This window comes from Anolis carolinensis, chromosome 1 (genome assembly GCF_035594765.1).
Source record: "Anolis carolinensis isolate JA03-04 chromosome 1, rAnoCar3.1.pri, whole genome shotgun sequence".
NCBI classification, from domain to species: Eukaryota; Metazoa; Chordata; class Lepidosauria; order Squamata; family Dactyloidae; genus Anolis; species Anolis carolinensis.
The window spans coordinates 300,759,556-300,781,814 of NC_085841.1; the positions used below are offsets into that span (position 1 = coordinate 300,759,556).

At 41.5% G+C, this 22,259-nt stretch overlaps 1 protein-coding gene across 2 annotated transcripts in view; it reads left to right on the top strand.

Moving 5' to 3' along the window:
• The first annotated feature begins 13,147 nt into the window (after positions 1–13,147).
• The window catches only part of LOC100558837 (zinc finger protein 862), a 67,241-nt gene continuing 58,129 nt past the window's right edge, over positions 13,148–22,259 (top strand). For both annotated transcript variants that reach the window (XM_003214639.4, XM_008105533.3), the window contains exon 1: positions 13,148–13,487. In XM_003214639.4, coding sequence (XP_003214687.2) covers positions 13,269–13,487 — 219 coding nt within the window. In that variant the 5' untranslated portion in view covers positions 13,148–13,268. The remainder of the gene's footprint in view (positions 13,488–22,259) is intronic.

Below are 22,259 nucleotides of genomic sequence, written 5' to 3' on the forward strand. Positions count from 1 at the left end.
TCAGTGTGTGGTGGAGTGTCTTTCTCTGAAGGTTTTTTAAGCAGAGGCTGGATGGCCATCTGTTGGGGCTGCTTTGCTTGTTTGTCCCTGAAAAGCTGAGGCATGGACTGGAAAGCCCTTGCAATCTCTGCCAAACTGTATGATTCTAAATGATACACATCAGAGAAATGTGTATGAAGTCAAACAACCATTCATATGGAATACTTGGTGATTTAAACCACAAGGAAACACGTCTGCTTAGAACAAAGTCCCACTGAGTCCTTTCACACTGCATCCTATGTAGGTGGGTATAGAAATTTAGATTTAAGCTGACAGTGCGGTTTCTGTGTCATGGTACAAAATCAGCCCCATTAAGGTATCTTATTTATTCATATTTAAATAAATATAAATACTTTGATAAATCAGTCCTTTTTGTTCACAACAGGCAATAATTAGTAATAGTGCCACACCAATAATAAAGTTAAACCTGCATTTATTCACCTGAATCCCAATGTTATTGTTCTTCTTGTAGATGTTAGCTACCACTGACTTCAGCTTATGGCAGCTCTAAACAGACGTAATTCGATACATTTAACCTCTACATACATGTTATTTTTCTTTTTCATTTTTTGCCTTCCATAAAATTGTTTGTGCTTGTGTTCTTCACAAAATCCCACCCATGCTGGGTGTCTTTTTCCTTAAGCATATCTAGCCAGGGTATTAGGCCCAGCATTTTTCTAATCTTGATAAAATCAGATTTCCTGAAAACCAAGGTTTGTGTTTGACTATACTCCTATTGACCTCTGCTTAAAGAATCAGCTATTTTGATTCTAGTGACCAAATCCTGCCTATTGGTTAAAATTAAATCTAGGATGGTTTATCCCTTGTTTTTTCTCTACCTTTTGAAATAGGAAATTTTTAACAAATTTATCAGTTTAGGTATTTAGCATCATAGAATCATAGAGTTGGAAGAGACCTTGCGGGCCATCCAGTCCAACCCCCTGTCAGGAAGCAGGAAAATTGCCTTCAAAGCACCCCCGACAGATGACCATTCAGCTTCTGTTTAAAAGCCTATTTCTAACAATTATCTGTGCACAAGCATGGAAGAGATTCATAGTTCTAATGCGAAAGTTGGAGTATAACATAGCTGAATAAGCATGGGGAATGGTATTATCAATATGCTGATGACACCCAAATATATTTCTCCATGCCTTCAAAAACTGCTTCAGCTAAGGATAATGTGTCTACCAGGCTTGCTCAAAAAATTCGATTCCTCCGTATGTCGTATGCAATTCGTTTGTTTCGTCACTTTCGAAGTGAGATTTGACACAGATTTTCCCGTCGTGTGGATCCCGTGGTATCAAACAGCGATAGCCTATTTTTATGATGTCATCGTATGTTTGCAAATCGCCCAAATTTGTTTTGGTGCACTTGGGCAACCTAGCCTGTTGTTTCCTCCCTGTGACCAATCAGAGAGCACGTTGAACTTAGGGGAGGGGCTTGTACGTCCTCAATGAAAAGAGCCTGCAAGGCGCCTCGTGGCTCATTTGCGCCAGGGATCTGGAGAGGGTGGTTGGGCTTAGCTCAGTGTGGTTCCAGGCAAGATTTTTCTGCTGTGTCAGAGACTAGCTACTAGCTTCCTTGCCTGTTGGCCACTGGGCTTTGGGATTGAGAAGAGAGCAGAGAGAGCATCCAAAGAAGACTGGGGAAAGGGTTGGTTTTTGAGAAGGCTGTGTTTGGAAAAGGGGCTGTGGGGTTTTTTTTTTCCACCAGCTTGGCGTCCGCTGGGCTTTTAGTTTTCTTTTAATTTTTTTTTGGTTAAAGAATAAAAGTAAGGAGCACTTATTTCAGCATATTTCATAAAACTGACACCATTAAGCTTACATGAAACGGGATATATGATGTTATTATACACATATGGCTGATATAAATAAGAAGCGGATGAATCATGCTGTATCTTTTACACAAACAGATTTATTTCATCAGGAGCTTTCACAGAATACCATTTCTTTGGACACACTGACAGCTCTACACTCTGAAAAAAACCTTTATTTTATATTATAATTGCCTAAATCTTATTATGACAAGAATGGAGCCATTAAATCAACAGAATTGCAGCTATGTGTTGACTCATGATTCAAATGATTCAACAGCTCTACTCTATTTGTGACTAACAAACAAGATTCCAGCTAATGGATTTTATTATACAGGAGTGAAAGATAAAATTGATCTCAGAATGCATCAAATGTAAATAATTACTGTGTTCCTATACTTTAATGGAAAATCCTAGTCTTCTAGAGGGTGTTAATCTTTATCTATTGCATACCAAGACATTTAAAAAGAAATTTCTTCTAGATGTCTCATTCCAATGGTTAGTGGTTGAATGCTTCTCTACTACATATAATCCTTACATTCAAGATGAATATAAAAGGATTTCAGGCCAACAGGAAATAAAGATATAGATTTCCACATCATGTGATAGCTCTAGAGAATGTAGCTTCTAATCTGAATCAGTATTCTTAGTTCATTAATGAATAGCATATTTTTATTTGTCTCCAGTGACTGTCTAAAGCAGGCCTGCACAACTTGAAATAATAATAATAATAATAATAATAATAATAATAATAATAATAATAATTACATCACACAGTCCTAGACACTTGGGAAGTGTTCGACTTGTGATTTTGTGATACGAAATCCAGCATATCTATCTTGTTTGCTGTCATACAATAAAATAATAATAATAATAGTAATAGTAATAATTTGGTTATATACTGCCCTATCTCCCTTAGAGGACTCAGGGCGGTTTCCAACAAGGCAAACCATTCAATTGGCAAATCACAAAGTCAAACATCATATAACAAAAACATACAATCCATCTAAAACAACCAAAAAAAAAATCAAAATCCAGTTTCAGTCTGCTCCATCAGATGGGTTTAAAATACCAATGGCCAGGGTTTCAGAACAGACATGGGTATCTATGAAGGGCTAGACAAAGGTTAGGAAGGGCCAAGGTTTTGCCACAAACTCTTCTGTGAGCCACACCTCCTCACACTTCTCTGCCGAATATGAAGTTCCACCCCTTCCCTGTCCTTGCACCATTCCCATGGATGGGGAGTCCTAAGGTAATGGAGCACAGCTGGGGAGAGGTCTGGGCACTCGGCCCTTCACACGCCTGTTAAGGGGGGCCAAATGGCACAAATCTGGGGAGGTGCCTCAGCTTCCTCCTTGGTGCTCGGCCCTTTACATGCTTGACAGTCATGTGAAAGACTGAGCAGTGAAAGGGAAGCCCTGTCAAATGGCGCAAGGTTGGGGGGAGGCGTGAGCTTTCCCATGGGCCACACAGAAGGTCGTCATGGGCTTTGTCCAGCCTTCAGATTGTATGTTGTGCAGGCCTGGTCTAAAGATTGGAAGTGGAATCTTATTTAAAAATGCACTGCAGAATGCACAGTCCAAGACATTTGTATTTGTCTCTTAACACCCATGTACAGATGTGTTGTTTCATATATGCATACTGAAGCCATGTAGGACAAGTGCCTGAAACCGTATGTTGGGGTAGGCATATGATAGATCAGGATCTCCTGATAGATCTCTAGATTATTATAAGTAGATATTCAATAGTAGCATTACCAAAAGACTTCTTGCCCTAAGAGAGGGTGCAAAAAACTGAAAAATGAACAGCTTGTGTTAAGAAAACAGGATTGGATTTTTCATGAGTGAGCTGTGAGCTCAGTTCTGGGTTTGGGCCTGAGATTCCTGTTCCTATGCAGACAGAGTTTGTCCCAGTGGATTCTGGGACCAGAAACATACTGGTTTCAAGTAGGCAGCTTGAACTGCATACCTCAAACTAGAATGTCAGATGGACATTCTAGTTTGGATTCTGGAAATGATAAGACTAATGAATTTGATAGAAAGAAAATGATAAATCAGTAGAGGAGGGAAAGGGAGTGTTTCAGGCACAGCAGATAATTGTTATTGAACCGGAATAATGAGTAGGCTTCTCACGGACAAGACCTTGAGTTTCCCATGCCTTAGTGGTCCATGCCTTAGTTACCTCTAGACTGGACTATTGCAATGCACTCTACGTGGGGCTGCCCTTGAAGACGGCCCGGAAACTCCAACTAGTTCAACGTTCGGCAGCCTTGCTTCTAACTGGAGCAAATTATAGGGAGCGGTCAACCCTCCTGCTTAAGGAGCTCCACTGGCTGCCGTTCACCTTCCGGACCCACTTCAAGGTGCACGTGATCACCTACAAAGCCCTGAACGGTTTGGGACCCTCCTACCTTAGTGATCGCCTCTCCCCCTACGAACCTGCACGATCTCTTCGTTTGTCGGGGGAGGCCCTCCTCTCGCTCCCACCTCCGTCACAAGCACGGTTGGTGGGGACGAGAGAGAGGGCCTTCTCCGTGGTGGCCCCCCGGCTCTGGAACTCGCTCCCCAGGGAAATCAGGCAAGCCCCCACCCTGGTAGCATTCAGAAAGAGCTTGAAAACCTGGCTCTTTACTCAAGCCTTTAGATAAAGATTGCTCATCCAGAAGCAATCTGTATCTGTGACCATTCTTGTACCGGTTTGCACCTTTTACCTTTGTCAACTCGATATAGACACAGGGTCTATTCCCATCCCAATTTGCACTTCCAGAATTTGCAGCACTTTATCAGTCACCTTGTGTCTACAATATTTATATGGTGCACCTTACCCAGTCTACTTTTACAATCTCTCAGTTTTAATCCATGTTTTTATTAGTTCTTGTTTTTTATTGGCTAATGTTTTATTTTATTTTTTATTTTTTATTGTGCAAGTTGTTGTCTATTGCTGTGTTTTATACTGCTACTGTTTTTATTCGGGCTTGGCCCCATGTAAGCCGCCCTGAGTCCCCTTCGGGGAGATAGAGGCGGGGTATAAAAATAAAGTTATTATTATTATTATTATTATTATTATTATTATTATTATTATTATTAAGAAGGGCTGCTTTCTCTGAGAGATTCAGAGGTGGTAACTTTGCTCAAGAGAGAGAAATCTCTGCTTCATGCTCCATGTTCCTGTGAATACCATGTTGATTCTTGCAGCTTTGTACCTTGATTCTTGTTCCAGTCTTATCCTTGCTTCTGGGGATTTTGGTGTATCCACTCCAGTTGATGTTCCAGTAATTTTGCAGTTTGGATTTCTGCTCCAGCCAAGACCTTTGCCTTGTGTTCCAGCTTTGATCCTGTACCTTGGACTAAACATGGAGTGTTGACTCCTGGGTTCCAGTTTTGCCTTCCATGTTCATTTGATCTCCTGCGGTCTGTGCCTTGGATTAATCCATGATATCTTGCTTGGATTAATCTTGATACCTTTATTTGGGCTAACTTTGATATCCTGTTGGTGTGACTCTTGCTTCAAGATTTTCAAGTACTTTGTTCTTGTAGATTTAAACCCACAATTTGAAATGGATTTAAAATGTGGATGTAAACATTTTATTGACTTTGAACTTTGATTTGCTATTGCTTGCATATAATCTTCAATAAACTGCTTGCTTGCTTATATTCTTCACAGCCTAGGGGTGCAACAGCCATATGTTTAGAGGCACCATGTTTCTCAAATTGTACTAGATGTGTATCTGCTCTGAAGAACCTGACTACTGTAGGTCTACAACAATGTGGATCTCAGAAGCCTCAACTCTGACTATCCATGCAGAAAGTAACTGGTCAGCATTCTGCAGCAATTTGCATGCTGTTATATTAAGATTGTGCCCTAACTTTGCTATGCCTTTCAGTAAAACATGTATAGAAACAACACAATCTCCATTCAGAACAACATTCATCTTTATTTATTCATTTATTAAGCAAAATGGATACTGTAATCCTTCATCTACTTTGAAAAAGTTCTATTGAATTCAATTGTACTTCCTCCCAAAAGTGTATAGAATAGCTTCCTTAAATTACTAGTCATGTTCTCAGGTGTTCACACTGAATGCACTAGATTATGGTTGTATCATCTCATGTAAATGCAATAAATACAGCAAATCAATCTGATACAGACACAAGCAGACTGAAGCATCACACGATACCCTCTATGTTATTTTTATTATCTCAAAAATGTGCTATTAACAAACCAAATATTGGGCCAAGCATGTAATATCACAGAGCCATCTAATAACAGTAGTGCCAACACTGTGATTGAAAGTATTTTTAATATAATTTTCTTTCTTACAGTCTGTTTTACTTTTCTATTATGTTTCTCTATCGGATTTAGCTTTGTTTCAGAAGAAACACACAGCAAATCAAATTTTACCCCTAATAATTTGAATTTTTGGTGCCAGAACATTGTTACTAATGGCTGAAAGTGATGGTATGGAATTTTGCAGAGGGAACTGGTGAAAGTCAATGTCATTTAATTTTTTAAAAAGATACATTTAAGAATTCAAATTAGTTTTATCCTTTATTTATTACTTACAAAAGAGAATAATCTGAACCCTGTATTATGTTGTTGTGTGCATTTTTTACCCATGCCGATCCCAAGTGAACTTATTTATGTGATTTTCTTGGCAAGATTTGTTCATAGATAGTTTGCTTTTGACTCACTTTGAGGCTAATAAGAGTTTAAGGTGCTCAAGGTCACCAGTGGCTTTCCATGACCAAACGGAGATTCAAACTCTGATCTCTTAAAGTCTTAATCCAACACTCAAACCTCTACATGTTAGTTAATGGGTTGGCTCCAAAAGAACTGGGCCAAAAGTGCAAGTAGTCAGTACCATCAGGGAGAGGTAGATACCAGAGCTATCGTTTCCATTAAAGTGCTGGGAAGGCAGCACTTCTGAACTTCTATGAGGACTGTGTGTTGATCGGCTGTGCACTGATCTCCAAACATTAAAACAAATTCATGCGAAAGCGTCTTCCAAGAAAAAGAAAAGAAAACTAAAGGTCCCATGGCAATCAGCCAGAGGTGATGGGAGCAGGACTATGAAATCTCTAAGCCACTAGCCACAGACTGGCACAAGGATTGAAATATCCATTACATTGGCTGTCAACGGTCCATGTCAGATCCTGCAAATAAGGGGCTGTAGCTTTCTTGATCAACTTAATCGACCCATAGTGTGAACCTCCTTTCCTACTATTTTCTGTTTTGCTGGGCATTACTGTCTTTTACGATGAATCAAATAATCTCATGAGATGTTCAGAGTACAAAAGTCTCAATTCAGTTATTTTGGCTTCTACTGACAGTTCAAATCTGATGTGCTTTAAGATCCCCCCCTTTCTTTCTGGCAATCCATGGCATCTGATGAACTTTCATTCAATACTGCGTTTCAAATGAGTTGCTTTTCTTCTCAACACTGTCCAGCTTTCACGTCTACACTGGGAAAACACATGACAGAAAGGAAGTGCCGAAATGTCCCTATTTAATTGAACTCTCAGTCATTTCCCCATTTATTCTGGATTAAGTCAAATTCAACTTTGCAGCAGAATAAAAATGAGATATGAAACTGAAAAGATGGAATTCCTGCATAACACAAAATCACTTTTCTTGCTTGTAGCAAACTAGCCTGTGAAATAGAGATCTGTTCCATAGTCCTCTCCCCTTTGCAGTCTGTTTGTTTCATGAGGTTAGCATTCAAAATAAGACACCTCTAATTCACTGCCCCACAAGATCTGACCATCAGTCTCTTTGATGTGCAAATTGAACCATCTCTATTTGGCAAGTACGTCTATCAATGTGTCAAAAAGCCAATTAAACATAAAAGGAAATAACTGCACCTCCAGTTAAAAGTACGTAATTCACTGCTACAAGGCATGGTAATAACCATTAGTCTATCTAAACTTGTTATAGTTTGAAGTTGGATTGAAGTTCTTGCAAAGCGTCCACTCCCATCACTATAGCCAAAACCTAACTTCAAGTGTGATTACTTGGAAGTAAGCCCCATTAAATTTACTTGGGAGTTCCTTGTATGTATAGGTTTACAGTTTCACTTTTGAGTAATAGACAAGTAATTTCTGAATAAACACATTTCAAAGCAAAGTGTCTCCAACTTTGCACACTGCATATCATATTCTGAACTGCATTATAGTCGAAGGGGATAGAAAAGTCAAAAAGTATAAACTAAAACACATGTCTGTGAAGTCTGCAGAAACTAAAATATCAAAAACTCAAAATACAGGCTGAGCATTCCGTATCCAGAATTCCAAAATCAAAATTGCTTGCATGGGTGGTTGAGACAATGCACCTTTGCTTTCTAATAGTCCAATGTACATAAACTTTGTTTCATGCACATTTTTAAATAATGTGTATAAGATGTAGATGAAACATAATTGCTGTTCAGACTTGAATCTCATTTCCAAGATATCTCACTATGCACAGGTATTCCAACACAGGCATACCAAAATCCCAAACATTTTTCAGATAATAGTTACTCAACCTGTACATATGTATTATTTGAACTAATAAGAATGCATTCCCATACAAATTAAACTTTTAACTAAAGGTATCACTGTGGTTGGAAAATTCTGGTATAATGTGTACATGAAACATAAAATGAAATTCTTGTTTAGACTTGCGTCTCTTCCCTGTAATATCTCACTATATGCAAACATAGGTATTATGAAATCCAACACTTCTGGTGTCAGATAGGAGATACTCAACATGTTCACAAATAAGAACTGAAGTAATAAGAATGCATTCTTATACTGTGCCTTATAGAATTGTGTGGTCCATTCAGTTCAATTGGACTCTATTCTATTTTGACAATAGAAAAATAAAATTAAACTCTGTGGCTGACTAAGATAGTGACACCTTTGCTTTCAGGTAGTTCAGTGTACAATATAAACTTTGTTTCATGCACAAAATTAATTTGATAAATTGTGTCAAAAATGACTTTCTAAATGTACGGTGTACATGGAAGATAAATTAAATTCACATTTTAGACTTGGATCCTATTCCTGAAACATCTCACTATATGCAAAAACAGGGATTCTAAAATCCAGACAAAGCTCACTATATGCAACCACAGGGATTCAGAAATCCAAAACACTTCTGGTCCCAAGTATATTGAAGACTAGAAACTCAACTTGTACACACACACACACAGACACCTAAGAATGAGAATATATATATATATATATGTATGTATGTATGTATGTATGTATGTATGTATGTATGCTGGCATATGCACACATGCCAAATTGTACATTTGATTTGTAAATATTTTGCCAAGTACATGATCATGACCTCAATAAATGTCTATATTGGTGTTAAAAATTGGGTCCAGTCTTTAGCACAGCAGTTTAAACCACCAGCTACAATAAATCTTGTCAGTCAAAAGGTTGACAGTTCAAAGCCTGGGTTAGGGACAGCTCCTGACATTCAGACCAGCTTCTGCCAACCTATCAGTTAGAAAGCAAAATGTGAGTAAATAGGGATCACTTAAAAGCAGGAAGGTATTAAGGAACCCATAAGGAAATGCCAGGAAAATGCCGGCGATTCAATCAAAAGGAGGAAGTTACGAACAAAGCTCTTTGGCAGGGAAATGAAGCAACAACACCCCCCTCCCCCCCGTTACCAGAACTGAACACAAGCCTCCAAGAAGCTGAAGATGGGAGAAGCCTATATACCTCTATGTTCAATTGTCTGTCTTGTCTGTGTATAAAAGGCATTTTTGCAGCATATCTATGTTCTGTGATCCGCCCTGAGTCCCCTTCAAGGTGAGAAGGATGGAATATAAATACTGTAAATAAATAAGAACTAAATAAGGAAAGAATACTGCAGTTCAATTGGACTATTTTCTCCAAGAAGTTGACTATAGGAAAAACAAAATTGCCCTATTTACTCTGATGTTCATCTTTTTTGGGGGCTAAATGACCTCGTCAAAATTAGGGTGTGCATTAGGTTTGCATAATAGTTATCTTAGTGTTGAGCCAAAGTAGTAGAGCAAGCTGCACCTGGAGCTCCTATTTGAGGTGCCTCAATTCGAATTTAACTGTCAGGGCTCAATGCTATGCAATCCTGGGATTTGTAGTTTGGTGAGGCACTAGGCATCTTTCACAGAGACGTTGCAAATCTCCATCCCCTATGACTCCATAGTATCGAGCCATGGTAGAGGATGCATTCTATAGCCTACCAGCTGTTAGGAATTGTGGGAGTTGAAGTCCAAAACACCTAGAGGGCTGAAGTTTGAGATGCACCCAAAGGCAACCCTGTAGCCAAGAGGGCGGTTTAGGGATTCAAACCACCCACAGAAAAATTCAGGTAAAAACATACCGGTTTACTCATGAAATTTAATTGGTTAACCAAATACCCACGCCAAGTCTATGAGAAGCAAAAATTAAGAGTCCCTCAAGTAGTGCAAGAACTATCTCAATCAAATTTTGATTATTCACACTGTCATTACCTACTTTTCTACCATTTACATTGCAATAGAAGCAATACCTGACATAGTAGAAGTGACCAAGTAAGGTAGGTAAAGCCTAAGGTGTGGGGCGGGGGTTGTCCTGGATTACGGGTGAAAACTGAGGAAACTGTGGAAACTGCAGTGTCTCCCACTGACTGGTTCATCTAATCCAAGCCCTGCCAAAGAAACCATGAACAAGAGCAGAGGAAGCTGTGTTGTTGTTAGACCTTGGATTTTATATGAACAACTGTTTCTGATGACAAGTAAAAGCTCAATTAGTGCAAAATTCACAGACTCCATTGCCAAGATATATTTCCTACGGATAAGAGGCACCTAAGTTTTCAACTCAAATGGTTCAGCAGATTTCCCTGGTTAACTACTTATTTCATGTACAAGGTGCATTCTGTAAGTATGGTGTGGTGTTTGGAGGGGAAGTTGGGGGTAAAGGTGGTCATCAGAAGCTTGTTGCATTGGTCGCTAAACAATTTGTGTGATGGAAAAATGCAATAGAAGTTTTAAAATAGAAGAACTTGTGCTTGACTGAAAACTTCTTGCTAATTCAGTGGAAAATGTCTTTATGTAACTTGTTATCATGATAAAGAAAATAAGAAGACAGCAGAAGAAAACGGAAATAAACTTCTGCCAATTGTGGAAACGATTGTGGTTGCCAAGAACTGGCTTAAAGAGGAACCAATGATTCAGGACCCATTACCTGTGAAGAACCTTTCAACAATGGTCATTTCAGGGCCTTTTTGAGATCTCGTGCCAAGTCACAAGACACTGGCCTCAAAAGTCATCGGGGGGGGGGGGGGAGTTTCAACCCCTCACAAAAAAAATTCTGGCTATGGGCCTCCCCCAATGTTCTCTTTTCCATGGCTGAAGGCTTTTGCTCCTTTGCTAGGCAGCCAGCAACTTTTTAAGAATTAAGAGGGGAGAAGCACGAGAAGCCACAAAGCCAAAAGAAGAATCATAATTTCGAAGAGAAGTGTGACGGATCTGCAGACATTAAGCAAACCCTTTCCTTATGTCAAGTCTCCCACCACCTTTCCCTCAAAATACTAAAACCACTGACATGGCCACCAGCTTTCTTGGCTTTAGAATCTATATCCATTGGAATGTATCCCCCAAATATTTTTCAGAAACTTGACTTTTTCCCGTGTCAGGAGCGGCTGTAAGTTGCTTCTGGTATGAGAGAATTGGCCGTCTGCAAGGAAGTTGCCCAGGGGATGCCTGGATGTTTTGATGTTTTTACCATGCTTTTGGGAGGCTTCTCTCATATACCCACATAGAGGGAGCACATCTGCACTCTCCCCAAGTTGGATTCGAACCGGCAACCTTCAAGTCAGCAACCCAAACTTCAAGTCATCAGTCCTGCCAGCACAAGGGTTTAATCCACTGAGCCACTGGGGCTCATCCTTGGGATTCAAGGAAACTGCCTGCCTGCTTCTCTCTCTAACACACACACAAATATAAAATCAATGTAATAATTAAAAACATTAATATATATTGTTTAGTGTTTAAGACGCTTGCCTTTTGACAAGCTCTACTAGCTTCATTAACTTCCTTTAATTGCCAGTAGCTCAAAAGTCAATTTTATTGCATTCATCAATCTATTTATTTATTTACGACATTCTCACCCAGAAGAGGACTCAAAGTGGCTTACAAGTTATATGTACATACATTATATTATTAAGGTAAAGGTTTTCCCCGACATCAAGTTTAGTCATGTCCAACTGGAGATTTATGCTCATCCCCATTTCTAAGCCGAAGAGCCGGTGTTGTCAGTAGACGCCTCCTAGGTCATGTGGGACAGCATGACGGTATGGAGAACTGTTAACTTCCTGCTGGAGCAGTACTTATTGATCTATTCACATTTGCATATTTTCGAACTCCTAAGTTGGCAGAATCTGGGGCTAACAGCGGGAGCTCACCCCTCTCCCAGGATTCGAACCGCCGATCTTTCGGCAAGTTCAACAGCTCAGGGGTTTAACTCACTGTGCCACCGGAGGCTCCATTATCTCATTATATTATTAAAAGGTAAAAGTAAAGGTTTCCCCTGACATTAAGTCCAGTCGTGTCCGACTCTGGGAGTTGGTGTTTATCTCCAATTCTAAGCTGAAGAGCTGGCGTTGTCCGTAGACACCTCCAAGGCCATGTGGCCGACATGACTGCATGGAACGCCATTACCTTCTCGCCGGAGCGGTACTTATTGATCTACTCACATTTACATGTTTTCGAACTGCTAGGTTGGCAGAAACTGGAGCTAACAGCGGGCGCTCACTCCGCTCCCCGGGTTTGAACCTGGGACCTTTCGGTCTGCAAGTTCAGCAGCTCAGCACTTTAACACACTGAGCCACCGAAGGCATAGCACAATATTAGTATCATATCTTACTATATTGTACTGTCCCACTACAGTGCAATATTACTAGTAATATTACATGTAATATATAAATATTATATTATATTATTATTAGTATTAATACCAGAGAGGATGCCTGTTCTATAGCATAGGTGCACCCCAAGGTTTCTCTTTTCCATGGCTGAAAGCTTTTGCTCCTCTGCCAGGCAGCCAGCAACTTTTCCCCAGAATTAAAGAGGCGGGAAGCGCGAGGAGCCACGATGCCAAAAGAAGAATCCCAAGTGTGAGGGATCTGAAGGCGTAAAGCGTTCCCTCCTTCGCTTCCTTCTGTCAAGTCTCCCGCCACCTTTCCCTCAAAACAGCTCGCCTCAGAAGTCAGGCGGGCGGGAGGGCGAGCGAAGAAGGGGGCGAGCCTGACTGGGGGCGAGGCATTTTGAGGGGAAGGTGGCAGGCGGGGGTGAGGCTCAGGCTTCTCCGGAGGCTGGGCCTGGTCGCCGCCTTCCCCCTCCTCCTCCCGGTTCGGGGGGTCCCCGGGCTCGGCCCCCGAACGCCCCTCTCTTCCGTTCGCCATGTCATTTCCTGTGCTAATAAGATGGTGGTCACGGCCGGGAGGGAGGGAGCCGCCGCCACAGCCGCAGCCGTCGCCGCTGCCTCCTCGCCCGGCCCGGCCCGGCCACTCGCCCCCCTCCTCGTCCTCCTCCTCTCCCGGGACTAGCGAGCCAGGCCGGGCCGGAGGAGGGCGACGAGGAGGCGGAGGAAGGCGGCGGCGGGGAGCCCCCCGGGCCGAGGTGAGTCAGCCCCTTCGGTCGCCAAGGTGGCCACGGAAATGGCCGAGGGGAGCCGCGAGGGGAGGAAAGGTGGGCGAAGGGGGCTCGAGGGACAGCCGAGGGCGTCGTGTGTGTGTGGGGAGGGGGGTCCTTTGGTTTGAAAAGGGCGCGGCCAAGCAGGCAGGTAAGTAGCCGCCTTGGCTCCCTCTCTCTCCCCCTCCTCCTCTTCTTCCTGAGGCGAGCGTTGAGCGCGGAACAACCCGGCCCCTTCCTCCCTTCTCCAATGCTACCTCCTCCTCCTCCCTTCTGGCTTGCTCTCTTTTCATCTCCCCCTCCCCTTCGTGAGTGGCGCCGCCGCGGCCCAATGAGAGTCCGAGGAAGCTCCTCTCAGGGCGGGGGCGGGAGAGAAGGAGCCAATGATTTTCGCAAAGCAAGGCGGGAGGGAGGGAGACATGAGTGGAGGGTGTTTGTGGGTCGCAGGGTTTCGAAGGGGCTTTTTTTTGGGTTCCCGCGTGAAAAAGACTCTAAGGCAGGCATGGGCAAACTTGGGCCCTCCAGGTGTTTTGGACTCCAACTCCCACAATTCCTAACAGCCGGTAGGCTGTTAGGAATTGTGGGAGTTGGAGTCTAAAACACCTGCAGGGTCCAAGTTTGCCCATGCCTGCTCTAAGGCCTTTATACATATTCTACTTTATACGTATCCTTGTTTACGTATTGAAATGCAACCTCAGTCCTGTTGGTTGCCGAAAGTCATTCCATATTTTAATGCTTTTTAACTGCCAGTTTAATTATGTGGCAAGTGTTTGTGATGGGTCATATATTGTTTATATAAGTCATTAATTCTGATACTTTTTCGTTCTTTGGGATTAGCTATTATGAATTTGTGATTGTTTTTATTTATTGCTTTCGAGTTTATATGTTGTATATGTGCTACTGATATGGAATGTTTGCCTTTTTTTATTGGAAACCGCCCCTAGTCCCCCAGGGGAGATTGGGCGAGTTACAAATAAAATAAAGTATTATTATTATTATCAGAAGCCCAATGGCGCAGTGGAGTAAACCACTGAGCTGCTGAGCTTGCTGACCGAAAGGTCGGTGGTTCGAATACGGGAGTGGAGTGAGCTCCCACTACAAGCCCCAGCTTCTGCCAACCTATCAGTTCAAAAACATGCAAATGTGAATAGATTAATGGGTACCGCTCTGGAGGGAAGGTAATGGCGCTCCATGCAGTCATGCTGGCCACATGACCTTGGAGTTATCTATGGACAACGCCAGCTCTTCAGCTTAGAAATGGAGATAAGCACCAATCCCCAGTCGGACATGACTTGACTTAACGTTGGGAAAACTTTTACCAATACCTATTACAGTAGAGTCTCACTTATCCAAGCCTCGCTTATCCAAGCTTCTGGATTATCCAAGCCATTTTTGTTTTCAATATATCGTGATATTTTGGTGCTAAATTCGTAAATACAGTAATTACAACATAACATTACTGCGTATTGCACTACTTTTTCTGTCAAATTTGTTGTATAACATGATGTTTTGGTGCTTAATTTGTAAAATTACAGTAGAGTCTCACTTATCCAAGCCTCGCTTATCCAAGCCTCTGGATAATCCAAGCCATTTTTGTTGTCAATGTTTTCAATATATCGTGATATTTTGGTGCTAAATTCATAAATACAGTAATCACAACATAACATTACTGCGTATTGAACTACTTTTTCTGTCAAATTTGTTGTAAAACATGATGTTTTGGTGCTTAATTTGTAAAATCATAACCTAATTTGATGTTTAATAGGCTTTTCCTTAATCACTCCTTATTATCCAAGTTATTCGCTTATCCAAGCTTCTGCCGGCCCGTTTAGCTTGGGTAAGTGAGACTCTACTGTATTACTATTTCGAAATCATTTTGAAAGGGTGGATCACGAAGACTGGGTGGATCATGGTTTTCTGTGAGGGTTCCTTGGATGTTTGGGGCCTTTTTAGGAGGGAAAATCAACGTTGACGGTGCTCTGGAGTTCCTTGAATAATGTTTACACTTTTGAGCATCCCTTATCTGAAATGCTTGGGACCTGAAATGTTTTGCGGTTCAGATTTTGGGAGTATATGCATGTATGTACAGAATAGGCACCAACATGGTGTAGTTTGAGTGTTGGAAACTTTAAAGAGTTGGATCCTCAGCCATTCATGGAAGCACACTGCGTGACCTTGAGCAACTCACTATTTCTCAGGGCCTCCCAGACAGGCTTTATATCCTAGGATCTGATCTCAGGTTTTCTGTTTATCCCAGATTATCTGGCAATGGGGACTCATAATTCAGTTTAAACCAGAAAACCTGGGATATAGGGCCTGTCTGGAAGGGCCCTAAGGGTGCACCTAATGTAGTTTTGACACCACTTAAACTGTCTTAACTGATACTATGGGAGGCTGGAAGTTGTAGTTTGGTGAGGAACCAGCACTGGCTGGCACAGAAGGCTAAAGACAGGGTCAGATGATAACTCCGGCGATATAGCATTGAGCCATGGCATTCAAAGTGATGTCAAACTGCATGAATTCTGCAGTGTAGATGCATCATTAGTCTCGGAGCGAAAAGCAAACCCTTCCTCTGAACAGATTCTTCCAGGGCAACTTTATGATAGGGTTGTCATAAGTCAGAAATAATTTGAAGGCACATAAAAACAATATAATGAAATAACTCAAAGATATAACCTGAGCCTGAACATGAAATTCATTTATGTTTCATATACACATACACATAATCTGAAGATAATTGTTTATGCAGGGTTTAAAAATATTTTGGTGCATGAAACAAAGTGTGTATACACTGACCCATCAGAAAGCAAAGGTGTCACTATCAATCACCCATGTGGACAGATTTGAATTTTGGAATATTTCAGATTTTGGAGTTCTGGATAAAGGATGCCCAATTTGTATTAATCTCCATTATCTGCGCACATCCTTGATACAAAAGTGGTGTTGCCTGGCTATAATTTGCGAAAGAACTACATCTTGGAATCTGATTTTTGATTTAGTTCTTTTTGTTATGCGAATAGCCTGATTGGTTTAGGTCAGCCTGGTGCTATCAGAGATGTAAAGGCAGTCCTCAGGTTACAAACAAGATAGCTTCTGTATGTTCATTCTTAAGTTGAATGTGTTTGTAAGTTGGAACGCATACATTTTTTAAAGTTTAACTCCAGCCAAATATATATCTTTTAGCGTTGGATAACATGGGGAAGGAAAACAAGCACCCCTGTGGTGCTTGTTTTGCTGTCTGTGTCCCTGTTCAGAAGATTTCACCTCAGTTTCTGCCCCTGTAATAATTGGATTTCGAAAAAATTGTCTTGTTGTGAATTGAAGATAAAGCTTTTCCCCATGATAAATCTTTCAGGAGTGAATTTCCCTTCTGAGGAGTAGATTTCTCTCACTTCCATTTCTCACCCCCCCCCCCCCCATTCTTAAGTGCAAGTCATTTGTAAGTAAGTTGTTTGTAGCTTGGGGACTGCTTGCATTGATGTATTTCTGTGTGTATGCCAGTGTTACAGCTTGCTGTTTGATGAAAGATGTGATGACCAACTTTACATAAAATATATGGGTGGGACTGAAGCCTTAAAAGAGTTGTGGGACTTGCAGCTCAGCCGTTTGAAATGAAGGTGGTACTCCTCTGTCTCTAACTGACTGCCTCTGTTCTGAATTGTGAACAGAACAACCTAAAGAATTACAAAAGGGAGAATTGTAGAATGGCCACAGCCTTCGGAGGGATTGTGAGATTTTCTTTTCCTGAAAAATTAAACCTGGAAGTGATGTCCCAGAGTCCCCAGGCTACCCATAACATATTAATGCAGTCCACTGGAGGACTGTGAGGATGTAAATATTGACCCAGCGGATTGGATCTTATCCCCAGCATGTCTCATAACTATGATTGGGCTTGGTCCCCATGTGAACCGCTCTGAGTCCCCTTGAGGAGATGGAAGCGGGTTATAAATAAAATTATTATTTTATTGTATGACACAGCAAACAAGATAGATATGCTGGATTTCGTTTCACGAAATCACAAGGCGAACACTTCATCAGCTGATTTTTCGATCTTGGCCTTAATTGCATTTGTCCTGATGGCTTGCTCCTGGGCTGCAAGGATCAGGCCTTCTGTCTCCTTCTTCAGGGTCCCATTCGTGAGCCATAGCCAGGTCTTCTCCTTATCAGCTTTTCCTTCAATTTTGTCAAGGAACTTTCCATGCAATGTTTTGTTGTGCCAGCTGTCAGCTCTAGTTTGTAGTGCGGTTTTCTTGTACTGGTTTTTTGTCTGCTGTGCTTTGAGGAGTTTCTGATTTTCAACTTCAATCAAAGCAGGTTCTTCACTTTGCTTTACATATTCTGCCAGGGCATGTTCTTCTTCTTTGACTGCTTGTTTTACTTGTAAGAGTCCTCTGCCCCCTGATCTTCTAGGCAGATATAGCCAGTCAATGTGAGGGTGCAGTGAATGATGAATGGTCATGAGTTTTCTTGTTTTTCTGTCCAAGTTGTCCAGTTCCGCCTGTGTCCAATTTATAATCGCAGCAGTATATCTTATGACAGGTATGGCCCAGGTGTTTATGGCCTTGATGGTGTTGCCTCCATTGAGCTGTTGTTGTTGTTGTTGTTGTTGTTGTTGTATGGCACAGCAAACAAAATAGATATGCTGGATTTCGTATCATAAAATCACAAGTCGAACACTTCCTAAGTGTCTAGGACTGTGATGTATTTTCAGATGATGTGTGCAGTTCCCAGTAGGGTGACCTTTTGCAGTTGGCAGATTGTAATTTTGTCAATGTCTATTGTTTCCAAATGCAAGCTGAGATCTTTTGCCACGGCACCCAGTGTGCCCATCACCACCGGGACCACCTGCACTGGTTTCTGCCAGAGTCTTTGAAGTTCAATCTTGAGGTCCTGATAACGGCTGAGTTTTTCCTGTTGTTTTTCGTCAATGCGACTGTCACCTGGGATGGCAACATCAATGATCCAAACCTTGGGCCCGGGCTGTGGCGCAGGCGGGAGAGCAAGCCAGCTGCAATTAATTGCAATGAATCACTCTGACCAGGAGGTCATGAGTTCGAGGCCCGCTCGGAGCCTATGTTTGTTTGTCTTGTTCTATGTTAAAAGGCATTGAATGTTTGCCTATATGTGTAATGTGTGATGTGATCCACCCTGAGTCCCCTTCGGGGTGAGAAGGGCGGAATATAAATGCTGCAATTAAATAAATAAATAAATATTTCTTTTCCACAACTGTGATGTCTGGTGTGTTCTGTTCCAGAACTTTGTCAGTCTGGATTCAGAAGTCCCACAGTATCTTTGTGTGCTCATTTTCCAATACTTTTTGCAGGTTTGAGATCCCACCAGTTCTTTGCTGCTGGGAGGTGGTACTTGAGGCATAAGTTCCAATAAATCATTTGGGCCACATAGTTGTGCCTCTGTTTGTAGTCTGTCTGTGCGATTTTCTTACAACAGCTGAGGATATGATCAATGGTTTCATCGGTTTCCTTGGAGAGTCTGCATTTTGGGTCATCAGCTGATTTTTCGATCTTGGCCTTAATTGCATTTGTTCTGATGTTGTATATTTCTGCCGCTTCTGTGACTGTTCATTTGTATTTTGATTCCGTAGCCCACTTGTCGATGGATGTCCAGAATCAGCAGCATCTACTGCGGTCCTTTTTATCCTGGGCAACGACCAAGCCAGTATAGACTTCATTTTGGTTTGATTCTCCATAATGCTAATGGGTTAGGTGCTCTTAGTTCTGCTCCTCAGCTGAGACCTCTCTGGCTTGGTTGGACCTACCGGTAGTTACACTACCACCAGCACAGCTCTCAGTCATCATTGGAGCAGTTAAGCCCCCCCACCACGACAAGGTCGCACCAGTTAGTATCATAGAATTTACTTCTAAAGAATTGTGTGGAATTGAATCTTGAAAAGTTTTGCTTTATTTACTTGGACAAGTGTCATGGGGTATAGATATACTTAACTGGAATTTAGGCTTAAAGTTAGATTTTGCATGTATTTCTAAGCAACATCTCCAAAATAAAGTATTTGCATAGTCTTAGTCATTAAGGTTGGAGATATAGCTGTGATGGGAGTACAAGTTAGTAGTTGGAGTGCCTATGTTATTAGAATAGTTTCTTTGCTTGTGTATTGCTTATCTTCAAAGTGGTCAAGGAAACTGGTGTATCCAAGTTTGCATTGATATGGTAACCATAATTTTATGTTGTTATTTGATTTTTTTTTTCTTTTCCAAACCTGTAATTTTTGAAGTAACATTTATTTGTTCAAGTATCTTTCTGGGACTTTTAACTAGAGTTGTAAAATTAATATGCTAGTCTCTTGGTGTTTTTTATTTCAAATAAAATAAATAATTATGCCATAATATACTCTCTACTATTTCAGCTTGTTTGTTCTGTAAAATGAAAACATCTTTAAACTTTAAAACTTTGATTTGTTTTTCTAAAAAAATATTTTGATTTGTTGGGCTGAAGAACCATAAACAGAAACCTATAAGAAATAGATGGTAGGTAAAGTCATGTCTATAATTAGTGTTTGGCATTAAAGCCTTAATACTGTTGACAGTCTGATCCGCAATAGTCCCATTGAATCAATGCAATTTCCATATACAGGCAATCCCTAACTTACAAACATCTGACTTACAAATGATTCATAGTCAAGAACAGGAAGTGAGAGAAATCTACCCCTAGGAAGGCAAATTCATCTCTGAAAGAGTTATGGAGAAAACATGTCTCAGCCGAATCTTTATCACCAATCTTTGTTTCCACAACAAGCCAACTTTTTCAAAATCCAGTTATCGCAGGAACAGAAAGTGAGGTAAAATCTTCTGAGCAGGGTCACAGACAGCTAAACAAACACCTAAACAAATACCACAGTCAGAACAGTACAAAAATATACTGTTACATATACATTTAACTTAAGAACAATCCTACAGAAGCTATCTTCGACAACACATGGAAGCTATCTTGTTCGTAATTTGGGTACTGCCTGTATGTTGGACTACTATTTAGAAGACGTGCTCGAAATTTGTTCTTATCATTTCTTTCATGTCTTCTGTTTATTTGGAAGCACGAAACAGGAGGACCCTCCCCACACAAAACTCAGCTCGACACAAAAGCCTGCTTTTTTGTGGAGCTGAAATTTAATGTGCGCGTGCTTTTCTCTTTCTCTTCCCTCCTTCCCTCCTTCGCACCCACAATGCCCTACATTCACTCATGGGAGTTGTGGCTGGGCAGCCCCAAAACTGAACCTCAGCATCAGGGTGGAAGGAACCATTGACCCTCTCTCCTTTCCAGGTGTGTTTGACTGTGGCGGCACTTGGCTGCAGGCAGGCACTGAGAGGCATGCATGCGCTTTTCAGGCCTGCCTGCACCCCACCACACACACACTCTATTTCTAGGGGGAGAGTCTGTGGCGTGGAGAATGCAGGCAGGTCTGGAAAGCTTATGCGCGCCTCACACTGCCTACCTGCAGCCGAGCATCTGCACAGTCACACACCACACACACACACACACACTCCTTGCTGTCACCAAACTCTCCAAGTTGAAAGGAGGGAGGGGCAGTGGTTCCTTCCTGTTTGCTTGCTGAGGTCTGGATGTGGGGCCGCTTGGCCATGACTCCCGTGAGTTAATGCAGGGCATTGCGGACCCAAGGGAGGGAGGAGGAGAAAGAGAAGAAGCACAGTGCCTGCCAGGCAGCTGAACGCCTCAGAAAGGGGAGCCAGTGGGTGGGGAGCCAGTGGGTAGGGACCCCTGCCCCCCATAATGGGCCAGTTTTCTGGCACTGAAACAACCAAAAACAACCCTCCCAATTTCGAGAGGCTCTCTGAAAATGGATTGGGCACCACAATGAAAGCCATAAATAAAACGGGACAAGCTTTTACCCAAATGCACACCACTACTATTTAGTAGTTGATGCATTGGGTCTGTTCTAGATGGGACAAACAATAACATTCAGACCTAGATGCTATGGAAATTCTTATTTCGTGAGTTTAGTGTATTCGGATTCTTTTAAGAGTATTCTTATCTACAGCTCAAGCTGTTTTTTTCTGGAAGCCCACAGGCCCTCTGCATAGAACTAACCCAATATATTTTTTCTAAGAATTGTATTCTCTGGGAATTGTATACAAAATTATAACATTTTCTTCCTTTTTGTTTGTTTTTTGCTGAAGAGCCACCAAGCTGGTGCAGAAAAAAAAGCAAAACAAAACAATAACAAGATCTTATTGGGAGGCCCACCCCCAGTAAAAAATAGTGGCCTGTGTTAGCATAAAGAAAGCTGCAATTTCAGGCATTTTACTCTTTCTGAATGAAATTTAACCCCAAGTAAATGTTGGGTTATCTTAAAGCTGTGAAGTTGGTGAGATTTTAGCAAATGGCAAAATCTTGATGGATTTCTGGATTTTTGTCTCCACACACAATTCCATCCTCAACTTTTCTTTTGATGGGAGGCTGCTGAGTGAATGGTCTTTTTGCACCTGATGTGGATTCCATTATCTTTCTGTATTAATAGTTTAGCTTCAAAACTGAAAATAGGAGTTTCTTTCAAGTGTTTTCAGATTGAGGGTGTCATAGAGTTAGTCTTGTTGTGACCCTTTTTTACTGCTAATAAGACATTTTAATAAAATCATAGGATCATACAGTTGGAAGATACCACATTGGCCATCTAGTCCAACCCCCTGCCATGCAGGAAAATCATATTCAAAGTACTCCTGACAGATGGCCATCCAGTCTCTCTTTAAAGCCTCCAAAGAAGGAGCCTCCTTT